Source organism: Aythya fuligula, chromosome 7 (genome assembly GCF_009819795.1).
Source record: "Aythya fuligula isolate bAytFul2 chromosome 7, bAytFul2.pri, whole genome shotgun sequence".
Taxonomy (NCBI): Eukaryota; Metazoa; Chordata; class Aves; order Anseriformes; family Anatidae; genus Aythya; species Aythya fuligula.
This window is the reverse complement of record NC_045565.1, coordinates 18,457,206-18,476,765: the sequence shown is the minus strand read 5'-3', so window position 1 is coordinate 18,476,765 and position 19,560 is coordinate 18,457,206. Positions and strand designations below refer to the sequence as shown.

At 40.5% G+C, this 19,560-nt stretch overlaps 1 protein-coding gene across 1 annotated transcript; it reads right to left on the bottom strand.

The window, feature by feature from the left end:
- Positions 1-17,490: 17,490 nt before the first annotated feature.
- LOC116491310 (beta-microseminoprotein J1-like) lies at positions 17,491-19,560 on the bottom strand. Its single transcript, XM_032191174.1, has 4 exons — positions 19,393-19,560; positions 19,141-19,249; positions 18,355-18,460; positions 17,491-17,620 (listed from the first exon to the last, which is right to left on the bottom strand). Exons 1-4 carry the CDS (start codon positions 19,558-19,560, stop codon positions 17,491-17,493), a joined length of 513 nt encoding a protein of 170 aa, XP_032047065.1.

The following is a 19,560-nucleotide window of genomic DNA, read 5'->3' as shown; positions in this document are numbered from 1 at the left end:
GATTAAAATTTTTTTGCCAATGAAATAAAAGTAACATTCATACCAAAATAACCTTTTTTTTTTTTTTTTTTTTTTTTTTTAATTGCATATGAAAATGTCTTCTTTCCTTTCAAAATTATGCTTTTAATGTTTTGGTTCAGGCACTGACTGATAAAAACAATTGTTTGCACAACCTTAATCAAAGCTGAATGATAAAGTTAAGTATTTATTAAGGACTCCCTCACTTTTATAAACCTTGCTAAATTATTACCATTAATAATGATATTAATGTTTACTGTGGTGGTGTTGAAAAAACTAATTGAGAATAGGTCATTTTGTGCTTGGTGCTATACAGGTCTAGGGGAGGAGACAAGTCTATCTCTTGACAACAGATGTGGACAAGAGTTGGGGAAAGAGCTTAAAAATATGCAAACAGAGCAAAGTATTTATTACTGTTTTTCCTTACCTTGTGACTGAATTCAGAGCGCATTGATCCCAGTGGACTTTGGATCAAGTTCACTTCATATTTCTGCCCTTGTTTCTGTATGGGTTTAAAACCATCAAGAAATCCACAACTTTTTGTGGAACTGGACTATGTAAGAATCTTTTGCTTTTAGGAATTCAGTCTGGGCAAAGCCTCTGAATCCACAGCTTCTGCTAAATTTAAACTTTACATCTCTGTCAGTTCCAATGGCTCAATTTTAAAATTCAAATGCAAATTGAATGCTTTTCATTCTTTCCTGTTTACCCTTATAGTTAAATGAATGAACAATCATGTCAAAACTGGTTTTAATTCATATTCTCACATTCTTGTAAAACTTGTTTATTTAAATTATATTAATGTAATAAGTACTCAGCAACTCTCCTGTAAAAATTTCTGATATACAGTTCATGCCTCACATCCTAGGTTAAATTTTCAGGTGAATCCTTAGTTAACTGACTGATTTCTGACCAGAAAATGTCCTCTAAAACAGAGCAAGATCTGAGCACAAAGGGAATTAATAATGATGGCATCATCTGTCAGCCACTCAAGTGACAGTTGAACAATTTTTGACAATCAAAATTGATAAAGAAATCTGAGCTCTTACAATGCTGAAATAAATACTTTATGAAACTCTTACCTCTCACTGATGGAGAAAATGACTGCTGCTGCCCATTTCTGTCTTGGAAGAAGAGAGGACTGTTGTAGCAGCAAAGCAAGATCTTCTGTGTTTTAGCAATCCAGAGGAGACGCTCTACTCGCTGTTTCTGTAGGTAATTTGGATGGTAGTTCTCTCCCTCCCCCCCTTCCCTCTGTTCAGTTTAGCCAATGAATCCCGTTTCATGGTGTTGGTCTGACTTAAAAGTTCTGGCTCCCTCTGCTGTTCCAGAAATGTAGAAATTCTACAGATACGAGAGATGAAATGCAGCTCCAGGAAAGAGCTATGAAACGATGTGAAACACTGTGTGGACCCATGCTGCACACAAGCATGTACGTGAGTGGAAGGAGAGGGATGAAGTACAGGAATAAATCCTCATTCTGTTCTCCTTCCTGAGGCAAGATTTCTATAGGTTTCAAAGACAGTTTATCCTCATACATATAGAAAAAAGTTGACAGTATCATTTTTTTCCCCTCTCCCCACCCCAGCCCCCATGCCCCCAGGCCACCAAAGACCAGAATTGAAATTTTATTTTAGAATGATCCAGGCTTCAAGTCTTTAAATATCCAGCTTGTGGAAGGGGAAGATGTGCACTGTTACCCATGCAAAAAACTCAGAAATCTGAGAGCACTGAGAAATTTGGAAATGGAAGAAAAGAAGGATTTGCCAAAGTACTAGCTTTCATTGTTTTTCTTTGTTGGTTTTGTCTTGTTTTGTTTGTTTGTTTTGTTCCACCTCCCCTCCCCCCTTCTTGTGAAAACCCAAGTCAGAAATCAGAGTTGCAAATTTTTACCTTGCATTGAGAAAATACACAAACAGAATATTTTCAAGGGCCATACCAGAATAACCTAATTTTTGTCTTTAAGTGTGTTTTAAGCTATGGTCAGCTACTAACCTAGTCTAAGGTAGGTCTACTCTACCTACTGCTGTTCTGGGGCCCTTATAAAGGTGTGATAAGTAGTTGTAGCAAATATGTATTTTCATTTGTAGGCATGTAGTATTTCAACAGAAATAAAACATTTCAATATCAAAAATAACTACAAGCTCTTATCAGCTAAACTATGAAAATAGTCATTTATTTGTACTGTATTCATTTTTTTCTAGTATCAGCTACTAGAGGAGATGTGCCCATCTATTAAGCTCTTAGCTGACATCTTTCTTCATTAAAGAAATACAGCAGAAACAGAAATATTTGAAGTTTTTCTAGCATATTTTGGCATTTCTTGTATCTTATGATGCTGAGAGGCTTAAAACCAGAACCTGTGTGATGAATGATATCAGCCAGCGTGTGGTCCTTAGTGCCTCTTTCTTCAGTGCATGCCTCAGTTGTTTATTTTGTATTATTTATTCTTCCCAGCCTCTTTTTCAGGAGCTTTATTTACCAGTTAGCTTTAAACATCATTTCCCTTTTACCCAGGCCCCTCAGCAGGAGATGACCTTTCTGATCTTCCTAGGAAGGGGACATGAAGCCTGTGCTTCCAGCTGAGAAGTCAGCAGCCCGTGCAGATCCTCAGCCTCCTGCCAGCTCCTTAGGAAGTTGAGGCTTCCTATCTTACTGGAGCCAGAAAAGCAGAAATGATTTGTTTAGCTGGCCTGTTCACTTCTGTTCCTTCCTTAATTTATTTATCATATGTTTATTTGCTCTGCTGTTCAAAGCATTAAAGAAAGGGGAGGGAAACCACTAGGAAACAGACAGTACTTTTCCTGGGGAATATTTTGATTTATGGTGCTGTTCTTCCTGTCCCCTTCAGCTTGTGAAAGTGGTCTGCCAGTGGTAACTCCACACCTCCCAAACAGTTAAAGACACACTGTGTCACATTTATTCTCTCACTTCAGACCTTTGGGCAGAGCCTCCAACCAGCAAATTAACATCTGCTCTCTTCTTATAGGCAAGGAAGAACAGCTGCAGCACGCTTCCTGAAAGGCTGCTCAGGCCTATGCAGCCCAGGGATCGGGAAATGACCTGACTATGGATATTTTCCTATGGTATCAGGGTCTTTCCTCTTGACAGATTTTTGGGATGAACTGATGTATCAAAGATCTGGCCATTTTTAGTGAGGTGAATGGGGCTGCTCTAGAGTGCTATCTGGTACTATACGATGGGGACCACTGAGCTGTTATTTGTGGAGAGTGTCTGTGCAGATCCTGGCCTGCTAAGGCTTTTTGACAAGCAGTACTTGTAAGAGGGTGCCCAAGCATGGAAATTCCTTCTTATCCAGGATACTTGCTGCTGCAAAGCTGCACAGGAGTGCGGTAGGTCCAGCTACTGCAAGTCACGGGCTGGTCAGACTGGCTGTTTCTGTTCCTATCAGTTGGTTTACATTGACTCTAGCAACCAATGGACCAACCTCTGTTTACTGTTGATAGGAAATGGAGTAAAAATGCGGCTGGCATGGCGTTGGCCTGCCCTCCTACCCACAGAGCGATAAGAACACGTGGGCCCATTTGCTGTCCACAGCACGTGCTCCTGTTATGGGAAGGCACTTGGGAACCAAACTCTTTTCTCTACAGGTGTTTTGTTTTGCTTTGCTTTGCTTTGTTTTATTTGAGACAGTTGGGCTCCACAGAGACAACCTGTTTCAAGGGAGGTGCATGGGACGTGGTCCTCTTTGTGATGGCCAGATAACTCATTTCTGCAAGAGGTTATGGTGATAGCAAAGTCTCTACCAAGAAACATTCACTGGGTACAGTAAACTTTCCCTGGAGAAAAAGGAATTGACATAGCACTGGGACTATGACTGCACCTTGGATGCTTCGAGGGTGTCCTCCAACATTCTTGTGTGAGGCTTCCAGCCATATCAGCCTTCTTGGATGGAGCACTGAGGCTCTGCCTTTCTCTCTTCTGAGCCTGGAATGTCAGAGGCCAATTCTCCTATAGTACATTTAGGAAATCTAATTGTGGTCCGTCATCTGTAGTCTTGCTCTCTCTGGCACTGGTAAACAGGCAGCAAACAGTATCCACAAAGAATAGGATGGGCTATTTGATGACAAAAGTATTATGGAAAAAATGCACCATAGTCCATCTATATGCTAAGCTTAACAGGTCTACATTGCATCTTTGTAGGAATTTTGAAGAAGTTTGGTTTTGCTTGGTTGCTTAGTTTTGTCAGAATCTCTCTCTCTCTCTGAGGAAGAATTGATATTTTAATCATTTTCATCCTTCTTCACGTTGTTCATACCCCTCTTTCAACAGCGGGAGCTAGTGAACCTGATTTCCCCCACTCTGTTAGCACAGAAGAGACAATGGGCAATAAATCTGGGACTAGGCTACAAGAGCAGCACACTGGCTGTGGGCTCCATGCCTGAAGATGAAAAAGGCACCCAGTGAAGGTTGGTCAGGGTAAAGATCTGAGCATGGATCCTTCTAAAAACCCAGAGCTATACATGGACATTCGTGATAGGGATTTTGTTTGCAAAAATAGAGGGGCTGTGAAGACTCACAGAAACACATTTTTCAAGAGAGCTGTAAAAGAAAACAAAAATGAGGAACTGAAACAATTTTGCAATATGCTCAATGGGATCTAGTGCACTGAAATATGTAGATATTGGGTCTTCAGTGTCTTTTCGAGGTCTTCAGGCTTCTGAGAGGAAAGTTGTTACTCCTATTCAAATAACTGCTAGCCAGATCTCCAGTTGAACTATCGGGTCATAAACTGGATCACCCAAAAGGTATCTGCTGCAGCAGATTGATAGAGATTTGCTGGGAATCAAGTTTCCAATAGGAATATTCCCCAGGGAGATTACATGAATTCCCCAAAGTTTCCCTCAGCATCAGTGGTGAGACTAGACTAAGCTCACAGTGTTTCCAAGTCCTGCACTCATGGATGCTGTAGGAAACAGGATATCAGGCAGATGGACTTGGGTTTAGCTTTGACTTGTTCGTGGCCTTTTCTTCCTTGCTTACAAAGCAAGAGCAGAGTACTCAGAAATTCCCACAGATAGGTGAAATCCACTTATCCACACTCAGCAAGTAAAAAAGTGAGGGCCTCTCCAGTGTCCTGCTACTTAGAGGTTGGAAGGGGCATAGCCAGATCCATGATATCCACTCCCTTACTCCCAAAAAGGCACTGGGAGATACTGTCTGAAGGAGTTGCTAATCCCAAAGGCCACAGATTTAAGGAGCTACAATTGTACAATTGTATTTCTCATTTTACTTACTTTCTCAAATCACCTTAATGACTTTCTGGTAATCACCTTAATGACTTTCTGGTCGTAGACGGAGTCATGGATGGATTTTCTTCTAAAAACTGGTAAGCTGTTTTCCTTAGTATGTGCACTGCACTTAAAAATAGACCACAATAGTTATGAAAAATATTTTGGTGTTTCCATCAGCTGAAATATTTCTTTGTAATACACTTCAGCAAGATAGAAGAAAGGACATGAAGAGAACAACCATGATGTCACCGTTAAATAAACTCACTCAAATTTATCTGGGCCTTTAAAGTTGTACAGTGCTCTTGTTATAATTGCTTTTTATATTGTATAAATATGTTTTATAGGATATTTTTATATAAACCTGTCTCATGGACTTTGTACCACGCACAGTGTAGCGCCTAAAGTCTACTCTCCAAACATATTTTATAGTCTGGGTTTTCTATACAAACAGCTTTCACAGGGTTGTTTGTCACTGGACTTTGGTCCAAGCAAGATTATTGCAGGAAATTCTACCCCAGTATGGAAGGCTACGGAGCTATTTATATGGCATTTCTTTGCAATAGGTTGGACTCCCAGGAATGAGCTTGCCATTTTTGTAATACACCAGTTATCTCCTGAAAAATATGTTCCCTTGTACATCTGCACTAATGGATTGACCTACAGAAGGCACCAGGTTGGGGGAGGCTTTCAAAGGGCTGTTTTCTGCTTTGTTTTATCCTGTTCTAGTGTACAAGTCCTCGGGAGAAATGTCAATGGGTGTAATAGCATAATGAATCTGTTTGTCTGGCAGCTTTGTGTAATATCTGTTACTCTAATTGCTAGGTGATTTCTAAATCAATAATTAGCTTTGCAACCATGTTTTTATAGACACCATGAATTCTTCTGTTTTCAACAAGACCGCTCAGTAACTACTTGGAAGGAAAAGAAGTAATATGGTATATGTGGAAATTTATTTAACTCTGGATCCCAACAGGAATAAAGTCACAAAATTATCTATGGTAAAGCTTTGTTACAAATGTTCATATAATAAGACAAACCCCCTAGTGTCAGAAATCAGACAGACGTGCCATAATTAGAGCTGGGAAAGGCATGAGGTGAACCCATTCCTTCTGAAACCATGTTGCTTTGATGATTTCCTCTAAATGAGAGATCCAAAACATATTCAACTTCCAGGGACATGCAGAAGAGGAGAAACACATCACATGGACTTAACCAACTCCATTGTAGACTTTGCAGCTTATGTCAGGGTTTGTCTTCTTCACTACTTTGATTGAACAGCTTTTCTTGTGGAACAGACCAACACAGTTCGCTCTGTCGTAGTTCTTGGGGATTACAACCCTGTCATTTGAAAAAGGCAAAGAGAAAAAACAGAAGTTAAGGTATGGACTGAGATATGGATGTTAATTGAGCCACAGCCAATCTGGGGAAGATATGTTATGGTTTGGTTTGTCTTGTAGACTCCATTAATGTAAGCACTAAGAATTATAGTAAGAGAAATAGAGAGCCCTGATCATGTCTGGTCACAGATGAAATGATTTACTTGTGTCCTCAAGTCTTCAAATGCATTTCTCACTGGTCATTCTGTTATGGATTGGTACAAATTCTCGCATATAGACAAAGTGGGGATTAATTCTGTCTTTCTCCTTCAAACTAAGGCTTTTTTGTCGTTATTGTGAAGAACAAACCATTTCAAGAGTGCTGAATCACCCTAGCATGAATACCTTCCAGATGAGGTACGTCACCTTGTCTTATGGCTCAGAAAAGCCAGAAATATTCCCCACCACAGGTTCCTCAAATTGTGTCCTTCCTTATAGACCCTGTATGGGACTCTATCCTTCACCCCCAAAAGTTTTTTTAGCCTTTTGGAGACATAATCAGTCCACCCTATTATACTCAGGAAGATTTCTGTCCTTGATGTGCCACCTGCTATCTATGAGATGGGAACACACAAGAAGATTTAGAAACCAAATGATCAGAGCAGAGCATGTGTGTCCTGTTGTGCTAAGCAGGAATGATGAGCTCAGCAGCACAGGGAAGGGTGTGGAGCAGCACTGGCCTGATTAAATGCTTGCAGGCAGGCACTGGTCTGGAGCACAGTTTCAGGAGTCCACATGTATTTGTGTTATGTGTTTAGGTACCTATAAACAAGCTGCTGAAGACAAGGAGGAAGAAAAATGAGGATAGAGAGAATCGTACATCCAGTTGTCATACGCCCATGACCCCAGTGTCAGAATCAAAAGAAGGACTGGATGATATCCCAAAAAAGTCTGTGTGGTTGGCGAATAATTCTGCTTGGTCATATTTAGAGCTAACTGAGAAACAGAAAGAGGAATTTTGTTGAAGTGAGTATGAAATTCCAGAGCATGCTGTCATTGAGTCTCTTCAAGTCTGAAAATTTTAACCAATTCCTGAATAAGAAAACCCAAATAATAATCTGGGGGAACTTACAAGCTGCAGCAAATCATTGCATTCATCTTACACCTGCATTGGTAACAATCTTCAGTCTTCCACACCGCACCAAAAACATAAAGGTTTCTGTTTGAAAGGCACCCTACATGCACACAGCAGAAAATAATAGTCAGTATGTCAGTACGAATATATATTAATAGACATAATCCACAGTGTCATGTTTGTGGACTGGCAATCAAAGCACTGATTTCCATAGAGTCACATCAGGGAAGAATGTGACACAGTGCTCTGCAGAAAGCATACCATGTCTTTGCTTCTGTAGTGTGTGAGTGTATGACGTCACTATAACGTGGTAGCAATCACATACAAAAGAAGCACTATTCTTCTAGAGAAATGCCTTAGCTGATGGCTATTGTAGGATTTTTCTGCCCTTTCTCATGCTCAACATCCAAGTTTAGACTGTAATTTCTCCTTCCTCCTCCCTCCACAGCTTTTATTAAGCTTCAACTTGTTCTGCTAAACTGATTTTAAAAATCAGTTGTATAGTTTTTGCTTTGATTTTTGTGTCAGGTACCCACTCAGGTTAGTCAGCACTGATTGAAAGTATACGGTTTTTGCCATGTGGGCAAGAACTTCAGCTATCCATCAGATAGTGTTTCTGTCCAGAGATGCTTCCAGATGGGTTGGTACCTGAATGTGTAGCTGTTTGGATCATTCTTCAACACAGAATATGTATTATACTATTCCAACATTTCTAACATATTTAGGCTTTGAATCTCTGCTTCGGGGTTGTCAGGTATTTTTGCCATTACCGTATTTGCTGGATGGTCTAAAGTAACAACGAGCATCACACAGAGTCCCTGAGAAGAGAAGGATCAAGCAGAAGACCAGCAAGAATTTCTACAAAAGAAACAGGAAGCTTTCTTTAAAACTAGGTGGTTTTGAAAAATACTCACTGTATGTACACACACACACACACACAAACATATATAGAGAGAGAATATAAGCTGCTGACTTACCATACTTGCAAGGACTGTTAACATCTCATAGTGAGGGGCAGTTGTCTATTTATATACAGTGAGGAAACAATGGTCAGTGCAAAGGGAGGTGATGTAAATGTGAGCACCCGGGGTGCCAGTGGACACTCTAACCTGTTCCTACCATCAATCAGAAGGTGTCACCTCAAAAAGCCTGCAAAGGCTTGTTTTATGCACTGACAGACATCGGCATCTTGATCTCCACTGTGCCAGTGTAAATCTTAAGAAACTCCAGCAGATACACTAGTTACTCCACATTGGCACAGGTGTCATGGGAAGAATTTGACCCCCCAAAAGCTATGCCTTCAGAGCTGGCAGGCCATCAAGAAGCAGTGGCGAAAGGGCACATGTGAAGCAAGGCAGCCGCACACTATTGTTCGCCTGACCTGCTGCAAGGAGATCACCCTTGGTACAGAACAGGTCATTCATACAGTGCAGTGGTGTGGAGACGTGGCCACTGTTCTCAGACTGATTTATTATAATTTCTATTATTTTATATGCGACACATTATTTTGTCCATACTTAGTGAGCTGCAGGGCCTAGCTGTAGAGTGCTGTATCTCTCAGTTGCTGATGCAAAGCCAGGCTGAGGAGGCAGAGACAGATCACCATGAACAGATAGCACCTTTTTGACAGCAAAAGTGAGATGAGCTGTGTGTGCATTGCCTTGGTCCAGAACTGAATGGAACAGTCAGGATGCTGGTTACTCATAGATTCCTGACAGCAACAATAGTGATGCTAAGGACTGGGGAAGGCAAAGGAAGAAGAGTTTCAGTTTTCTTCTACCTTATGCATGCCCTGCCTCTGAAACAGCTAGGATCTTGCAGCATTATTTCTGGAGATCATGAGGACATTTTACCATAGGTGTCCAGGGCTTTCACAATTAGACTGTTGCAAGACACAGTATGTGAGGCTACATCTCAAAATTAGCCAGGAAAACTTGCACAGATTCCAGACTGTCTGCAGCTGTGTCAGGGACTGTAGGAATCCACTGCTTTGCTGAGCTGAAGCACAGGCATAACAAGTTTTAAAAGTTACCAGGGAATTCCCAGCATAATGAGTTGCAATAATTCTATTAGCACGGGTCTTTCAGCAAGCCTTTCCTTGATTAGACACCTTGGTTACTCATCAGCTTCCACCGACTGACAAACGGAGGAAGCAAAGCTGCCCTGGAAAGGGTTTAGGGATAAAAGGCACAGTGGCAGAGCACCTGCCTTCTCTAGGGGGGTCCAGAGGAAAGGAATGAATGTGGGAAAAGTGGCTGCTGCTTGCTGTGACAGAGGATTTGATTTATGTAAGTTGTTTGTTTTTGTGCACTTAGAAAGAAGTTTTAGAGCTTTTATAGTAGTTTACTTCTGATCTTGTAGCGCAGCTGGTATTTTTGTGTTAACCTTGTGATTGTGGTAGATTACACTCTGTGTGGTTCTGCTTTAGGAAATAGTTGTGGTATCTAATGAAGTGTCTTAAGGAAAAACTTCTTTTGTAATCCTTAAATGAATGAACTTCAGTCTGAAAAGAATGGTTTGTTCAAAATGACTTTGACTCTTAGAGGAAATCAAGTGAAGCAGCAATTTCTCTTACGCTATTAAACCCTTAAACATGGGATCATATTCAAACTTCTGGCCTGTCCCTGATGTAACTCTTAATCTTGTACTGTTTCTTGATGGTTCCCTGTTAAGGTGTATAGTATTGGTAACAATAGTGTAGTTGCAAGGACATGTGATAAGCAACTTCTGACTCGAAGGGCATGGTGCATTCTAAATGATTCACTTAAAATAATAAGTTCACTTTTTTATTTCTTGAAAAGAAGTAACGATGTAAATGACTGTTTTATTACTCCTGTTGTTTCTCTGATAGGCAAGTGCAGTGTGATCAAAGCTATTGCTGTCAGAAGTGCCTGGTAGTGCTATTTCCTTAACCTGGTGTGTACATTTCAAGTGTGCTCTATGCCTTTTTCCATTTTTTTATTATTTTTTGTTTTTATTTATTTATTTATTTATTTATATAAAAAGGCAGCTTAAGGCCATTTTGATTGTAGACTTGAGAATGAAGAAACCAAATACTTCTGAAAGTCTGTAACATTGAGAGAGTCGTTTATGGGATTTGTAACAGAGTAGGGACTGAACCTGTTTCTCTTTTAATGTTTGTGCTGACCTGCTCAGAAATCTTCTCTTGAGGCAAATAAGGTTTTCCAGGTCAAGTACGTAATGAAGGAGCAGAAAGGGTTCTCCATTGTGTAGGTGTCAGTGAACAGTGCCTCTCAGGGCTGTAGTACTATGTCCTCTGTGGGTCCCTCCATTAAGGGATGGCTTAGTTTAGCTTGCCTGGCTAAGGACTGCTCCTCCTCTATGATGTGGCCCTTGTCTATGAGAATATACTCCGTTGTTCATCTGAGTGCAGTAGCACTGGAGTGATCACCCCTTGTGGCAGGTGGTGCCATCTTCCCTCTGCAACAAGGATTCAGGATTGACTTCCTGATGCTTTCAGGTTATGCATGTGTATGCTGCCCAAATCCTGTCCCTAAAGGAAATTTAAAATGAACATTTTTCTAGCTCTAACTTATTCTCCCTATTAGTTCAAAACTCTATTAGTTTGGGGCAGATAGAGAAGGTTTTTGTGTATGTGTGGAGCACAGTGTGTTGTTTGTTGTGTGTTTTTTTTTTTTTACTGAGTTAATTCCAGTTGTTCAGCCTATGAGCATACTCCGTTTTGTCCAGCATGCCGGTGTGTTCGAATGCTCTTTGAAGCAAGAATTGAGTTTTCTAATTGCTGCTCTTGCAATAGGCCTGACTCTAAACTGATCAGCAAGATAACATAAATATAATGTAATAACTCCACTTTGAAGAGAGGTAAACTTTGGCTTTTTCCTTCCTTCAGTTCTGGGCTTGGTAAGGGGAGAATTTAGGCCTCAGTCTACAAGTGTGTGTAGATCCCAAGATTCTGCTTGCCTTCAGCAGGAATTGGCCCTCACATAAACACTGAGTCTGAGTCCAAAGCAGCTCCCTCTTATTTGTTGGTTTTGCTATACTTGTGGCTCATTTCTCCCCCTCTCCTGGACAATGGACTGCAAAGCCCAGGGAACTCCAGCTGGAACAGGCACGTGTGCGTGTCTGCAAGTTGGTGTTATGTGGCATTATGGTTATTGGCAATGCTTAGATGACAGTGCTTATGGGTCACTGCTTAGGGATGGATACTGACTGAAATAAACATCCGTTTCCCTGTTGGATAGGAAAAAACTACTGGAGGAATGGAGTTGCTTTTATTGCATCTGTTACTATCTTTGGTGTAATCTAGCCTGTATGACCATACAAGGGACTAACTCTAGCCTTGGTTTGTCATGGAAAGCTTGTTTGTGCCAGTGATATCAAAGTGCAAAAGGAAGAGAAAAACAAGCTTAAATATTTCCCACCCACCTCTCTCTGACCTAGTGAACAAGAGCTCTGCCTATTCAGCATAGTAGTCTGTAGGTATCTGACCACTGCTTGCCTTCACACAGAGGAGTGTCTCACACCCCTTCTAGGGGGCTCCAGTGGTGGGAGCAGTACTCTGGTTTCTCTTCAGATCATATAAATCATCCCAAAGACAAGAGCAGCCCATACCCTTGAAATGTGGCTGCTTTGCAGGGAGCTGAAAGTAAGTCCTGGTGTCAATGGGATTAGATGCAACTGGTCCTGAACTCTGCAGGAACCAGTAACAGCAGCTCTGGGCAGATGTCCTTGACTGAAGAGAGTCTTTAAACCTTTTGGGTGTGACTTGTTCCACATGTGACAAGGGACTGTGTACTGGCACTGCCATAAAGTACTCAAATAGCTGGACTTTGAGGAGCTCCTTCTTTCTCTAATCTTTCTCTAATGTTACCCAGACATAATTTCCCTTCCCAGACTGCTCCTGACTCAGGCATGGATCTCTAATCTTAATGCTGAGGGAGGAAAATTACTCCTAAACTGAGTCTCCCTTCTTCTCATTGATGCTAGGCAATGAGGCCTTTTTATAACTGATTTCCTGATGCTGGAGCAGGAACCTGTAATATCCTAATACTATCCCTTAGTTTGACAACTTCCAACATTTCAGTACTTATTTCAGTATTTGTCAGCTTTCCTACACTTACCAAGCATGTGGTAGAACCAGGGAAGTTTTGGTCTCTTGACTGACTAGGAACGAAGCCCAACTGCTTTGTGTGCTTGCATACTCACATGTTCCATCCTCTGTGTTGCACATGCCTAGGATCTTGGGTAGATGCAGGTGGCCCCAAATGATTAAGGAATTAAATCCTTTCAGGAAAGAAGCTGAAGCAATACAAATTCTCATTAACAGTGTGCTAGCTCTCTACTAGATGATACCTAGGTAGAAATACAGAAGTCATTGAGCTCATTGTACTTGTACTCCATAGTTCTGACCGTGAGGATCTCAGTCTGTCTAGCAGAGCAGCTTCCTGTAGACTACTCCCCTCACCCCCCACCCCACCCACCCTTCCCCAGTGAGTCTAATCGCCTAAGGATGGTACAGTCAAAAAGGAGTATACTAAAACTACAGTTCTTGATAAGAGGTCTGCAAGAAGGAAGTCTGTCACTGCATGCTTTAAAGCATGGGATCAGTCCCATCAAGCTCTTTAGTCTTTTTTTTTTTTTTTCCCCCCTCTGGTAACAATTAGAGATGATAATACATCTACTCCCCGAATAAAACTTTGTAGTGTTATTATTGAGCTTTCTTTCTCCGCTATCAAGGATGCTTTAAGTTTTTGGACTCTGACAGACTGGCCTACTTAAATTTATTCAGTCCTGTCCATGACAGCTCCTTGGAGTTTTTCCCTTTATTAATAGATTAAGAATACTTCTAAAAAGATGCTTGCATTCCTAAACCTCACTAGAACAAATGAAGAAGCTCCAGTCCGCCAGCAGCATCAGGATATAAGTTTTCGTGGTATCTGTACATCTGGCTTGTTCAGCCTTTCTTTCCAGTACAGGAGCACCGCTGCGGAACTAGGATGCCATCTAGTGACTCCCTGTTTTTTAGCAGAGAAGAGAATGAAATTCCAGATCTGTCACCTTTGTGCATAAACAGCTGTACTAATGTAGCTGAGCTGTAGCTAGCTCAATCTACTCTGCCAAGTTGTTGATACTTCCCACAACACTTTCTGGAAAAGCTAGGTACCCTCTGAAGTCCTTGGCTCCCAATGAGCGGCACCAAAGTGGTATTGGCTTGATACTCTTCATTTCTGATACAATTTTGGTTGTTCTAAGTTTTTAACCCCTTTCTACTGAAGAGGGTTGGAAGAGTCCCCCGGTTCCAAGTGATACTCAGAAGGGAGTGAGGGAAGATGAGAAATATTGACTGATAGAAAGAGACTATATTCTAAAAACCTAGGCTTGATGCAAATGATGTAGCCAAAGTAGATAATGAATTTATAGGTGTTATACTCACAAATGTTCCTTTCAGAACCCAATCTTACAGAACTGATATCTTATTTAACTTATTTTTATCATTTGCTGTTAATATTAGGGAATAATGCTAATACTGCTTTGAATTAACTTGTTCAATAGCCTGCCTTACACAGCTGAATACTAGAAAAAGGAAGAAACAACTGAGATGGAAGGGGAAGAAAGAAGCCTTTAAGAGGTTAAATAATCCCATCTGAATTCAGATATCTAAAGGTTTTCTGAACCATTACTTTTATCAGCAAAACAAAACTGCTTGTTTTGGTAGATTTGTTTTGTCTTTCGTGGGCTAGGATAGAAATGGGAGACCTCTCTGGACTTAGAAACATAGGAGGCTGTTCTTAGAGGCTGACTTCTTCATGGTGGTAAAGGAGTGCAGTTCATCAGTGTTCTATAATGGAGATCTACCTGAAGTAATGATTATGCAAGAGCGCTGAAATCCTGATGTGTAAAAACCCATGTTAGTGGCTGAGAACTACATGCTGTAAGAAACAAAATATTGAAGAATTTGGATGTGGGGGATAAATGTTAAAGTAACCCAGTCTTATTGAGTGTTTTAGATTGGTCATATGACTTACGTGTTCTAGAGTTTCATATAAATTACTATTATAAAGTCCATTAGTTTGCCCTAAAATAAACCACAGCTTGGCTTAGTGAAACATGTGCACAACAATAGATTTGAACAGAAACTTTCAGGCTTTCAAAAGGTGCCAAGGCAAACTTTCCTGCATACCAACAGAAGCATTAATTAAAACCAAAGTGAACATGCTTAACAGTATCTTAAAAAAGGCAGCACAAAGCAGAATGTGAGCAGGAAATTTCTAGCTTGTAATATAAATAAGATATGTACATTCCTTATTTATGATTGTTTAAACTGGATTTTAATTTTAAGGCTTGTAAAAATCTTAATGGGAACAATAAAAAAGGGTGTAAAAACTATTAGGATTTAAGTGATTAACACTCCTTAATTGGAAAATTTCCACCAGATTATGGCATGTGTTCTGTTGTTAGGTTCAAATATATTTGGTAGGGTAAGCATAATATTTTGGCTTTAGGGCAAGAATGTCTTATTGGTATTTAAAAGTCTTGCATCAGAAAGAATTACTGGGATTAGAGGGATCAGGATCAGCCACCTGAAATTCATTTCTTTTTCTAGTAAGGCTAGTGGAAGTGTTGCATTCTTACAGATAGGGAGATGGTAATGGGCGTAGAAGAGAGCACAGTCTCTTTGTTCTGCCTGGGGCTATGCTTGGACTCCCAAGGTTTTGCAGTCTGTTTTAAAATTTTTACATGTCAGGATAATGGGGAAACTCCTATGCAAATGTTTCCTTTACTCTACGTGGAGCTAGTGGTGTTATTACCTAAAGCTTGAAGGCTGGGACTGAGAATGTATTCTTTGTAGGGGACTGTAGCTATGTGGATTGAAGTAGAGAAATGGCAAGACAAAAACATTATTTGGCAGAAGTGGGAGGAGCAGAGGTTTTATGCTCTCTGTCTGGAAGGCTTTATCATCCTGCCCCAGCTAGGTTCTTTGCTGCAGAAGGCAGCCAAGTTTCTGCTGTGCTTCTGGTGTTCTGAAACTAGATGTGATAAGTAACATTATCCTTTCCCATGCTGAAGCTTTGAGCAGAGAAGAGGAGAACAGACAGCTCCCTGGAGATATTTTGGTTTAGATGGGAGTCTTATTTTTGCATAGTAGACAGGGTAGATCCACATAAAACAAAAATTGTCAGATGCTAGAGAAAGGTGCTTGAATGCATTTAAAATATGGTTAAATTAGTTTGAATCCAGTAGGAGTACTGGTAAGGCTGGCTTTTCTGGAGTTTGGGTACATAAGTCATTAGCCTTTAAAAGGAAATTAAATCTTTGGTCACAGCTTACTCAAAACTTGATGTTCTCTATGGACATGCCTTACAACTGAATCTGGAGGTCTCTTGCAGACAGAAAGATGTCCATGCTGCTACCTGTCCTGTGTCATCTCCTATGGATGAAACTACAAAGAGTAACCCTACAATATCCATTGTGCAGTAGTTTTTTTTAGTATCCATTTCTGGGTCCTCCAGACTCAAACCTCAAGTGTTGGAGTTTGTACTGGACATGGTGTCATTAGAAGATACCTTCAAATATGCTTTCTCTTAGCACAGGTGAGTAAAGGGAGGTAAACTGGCTCATGACCCTCATGCTATTGGGGCTGGTGTCTTCCAAGCAATGCCACTGAATGCTGATAGATTATTTTGTGGATGGGAAGTCCTGAGCTTTCCAAGCAGCTGAGAGAGTGGGAAGCAGAAACAGAAGAGGGAAGCTGGTATCACTGCTTGCAGTTACACTATCAGCTAAAGTTTCCCTGAGAAACAGAAGCATGTGGTTTGTGGTAGCTGAATTGAGATTGCATGTGTAAGAGTGCGGGTGTGGTTTTGAAGTAGTTCTGGCCCAACTTCAGTATCCTTGGCAGGTGCCGGAGGAGCTGGGGCTAGCCACCTAGCGCAGTGAGTTGGAGCCCAGATTGTTGGAAAACACAGTCTGGGTGCTGGAGTAAGGCAGGCAGGAGCAAGAGGCAGGCAGGAAACCAGTGGCCTGCACTTGCAAAATTAAAGTGATTAAAGTGAGCTGAAGTTTGAGGTAAAGGCCACTTCATCTTTCAAGGACAAACCTGGTAAGAAGACTGGTTCCTCCTGTGGATGGGGCTCAAGTTGAATCTTTTAAAGATTAGAGAATTGGCTGAGGACTGGGTTTGCTGTGTTGTAGGCACACAATACAGGGTAGGTGTTGGATCATGAAGTCCGTAGGTTGGGCAGGCTTCAGGGAGCCAAGTAGGATAAATGATCGTCATATGAGACACTGTCCTAGAAAAGTGTTCAGAAAGACTTTTAAGCTGCTTTTCATTGTTTTCCCATATCTTTTGGACTGTTAATTCTTTAGGTTTTCTTTCTCCGAAAAAAAAAAAAAAAAAAAAAAAAGTCACATGAATGTTTGGTGCTTCATCTGATTTTATTTTTAGCTTTAAGATACAGCTGTGTGAAGATAACAGAGCATACTCCTTGACAGTGATGTGTGAAGGGAGAATAATTAAAATTAGCAGCTACTGATGATACTTAAAGTCAGCTTTAATTTCAGATGTCAAGGAAAGTATAAGTTCTAACTCCATGGAGAAGAGGAAGGCAGAGAAACTGAGGAAATCTTTTGTGCATACATACTCAATCTTATCACTTAGCAAGTTCTTGAGTAGATTTCTCTTGATGGCTGCATTTTTCAGTGTTTTTGAATTTGTGAAAAAGAAGCCTTGAAATGAGGAGGAAAAAAAAAAAAAGATATTGCTCAAATCTAGAGCTCTTCTGTGTTAGCCCACCATCTCATGTACTGGGCATGTTTTTGAGTGATCATTTTTCTCCACTACTTCATAAGTGCAGGTCTCCTTGTTGAAAATGCTTACACATTTCTCTTTATCATAACCAACTGGTGTTGAATATCTGTCATTGGAAAAAGAAAGAGGTGATGAGACCTAGAAAAAAACAGCTTCTATTTGAGGTTGTATCTACACACTTCTAATATGAAGACACTATACTGAGGCAGTGTTTAGGGGCAGAAAAGGGAGCTCATGTGAATCTCCCAGATAAAAGGTGACTTACCCTGCTGCTTAAACAGGATGAAGAGAGAGTTGTAGCTTACTGATCTGATTTATGACCAAGGGATGTTTGTGTTTATTTGTTGCTCCAATATAAACAATATCATTGCCTTTTCTATCTAGCCATGACATGGAACAAGAATTGCATGAGTGGTTAGGTGTCGCTACAGCAAAAACTACAGGCAAGCCAGTGTATCCCAGGCTGTCTCTCAGAGACAAAAGAGGGGCAATATGTGGCTTGGGAAAGACCTGGATTAGCAGCAGTAGAAAATTCTTAAGCAGCTAAATGTTTCCTCATGAATCAGTATCTTACCTGAAACTTTAGCCCCAAGAAAAAATCACTCTTTTTTTTTTTTTAAAAAAAAAAAAAAAAAAAGGATTATTTTTTAAACATGGGTTTTGTTTTTTTAGAGCAACTTCTTGCATGCTTAGTGATGATGTTGGGTTAATAAGTTACTTTGTGATATGAAAGGAGTGAGAGAAGAGTCATGGTGGTTTCTTAGGGACCCCTTCATGAAGGGAAGCGCTTTGTGCTGTGCTGTGGCAGCAGATGAAACCCCACAGCTGCTCTGAACTCACATGGTGCAGCAGTCAATTCCCTCCCTGGAACAGGAGCACTCAAAGCAGTCCGCAGTCTTCCACTCGGAACCGAATTCGTGCAGCTCTCCCTTTGAGTCATAGCAGCCTGAAAATGTAGTACACAAGCATCTGTTAGTGTCAAACACATTGCACTGACAATGCTATTGCCCGCACAAAGCGTATAGGAAATCTGCTGGCTTTTTTCATTAATGTAGTGGGACGATTATTATATAAAAACATGGAAAAGGATGTCCTCAGCTGCTCTGTTCCTTGTTGTTCTCAGCAGAACAACGAACTTCCAAAACTTATCAAACTTTCTTTATCTCAACCCCTGAGCTTTTACGTTTTTTTTTCCCCCCAATTCTTTCCCCTGTCCCAGGAAGGGAGTGAACAGCTGTGTGATGCTTAGCTGCCTGCTGGGCTAAACCACAATTGTGTGTCCAAATAATTGAGTATTGCTTTTGAACACTTATTTTCTTGTAGCAGCAATCACAGTAAAAACAAGAAGTATGACTTCATGCAGATGAATAAACTAAGCCTATGCTACTTCCCTAGACAAAATCCATGTGCAATTTGGCCTGTGTCATGCTTCTTAGACAAACTTTTCTCTTTTATAATATATTATAAATCCATTACTCTCCATACCCCATTTTCCTCATTTCACAGTGGTTCCTTTCCACTCTTTCCAATTATTTCTAAATTGTGATGAAATGTGCTGAATAGATAAATCAAATCAGGCAGTACTTGTGGTAGTGTGTGTCAAGTTGAGGACAATTGACTTCTTACCTTTTATCTCATCACCAGGATTCACTGGCTTCAATTGTTCAAAGTAGCAAGCAGCATTGGACACTTTCACACTAACAGAAAGAACAAGAAGGCAGGCCAAGAAGGTTTTCTGAACAAGAAAGCAGAACTGTGAATACTTAAGTATATATTAAAACTTCCTGGTTGTAAATACTATTGTTAGAGATGGAAAAATATATTGTGCTTTTGAACCAAAATCGAATTGTCTTGTGCATTTTATACACTTTAACATACAATCAAGAAGCCATTTAGATGAAGCAGAGCATCATTTGAGAAGATAGTCTGTCTTTCCAAGGTGTTAAAATCAGGCACTGCCTGATACAGGATTGGTAGATCCAGACACTGTCTGTGAAAGTAACCTGAACAGGGAATGTATTTTAGTCCTTCCTCCTCCACATTCAT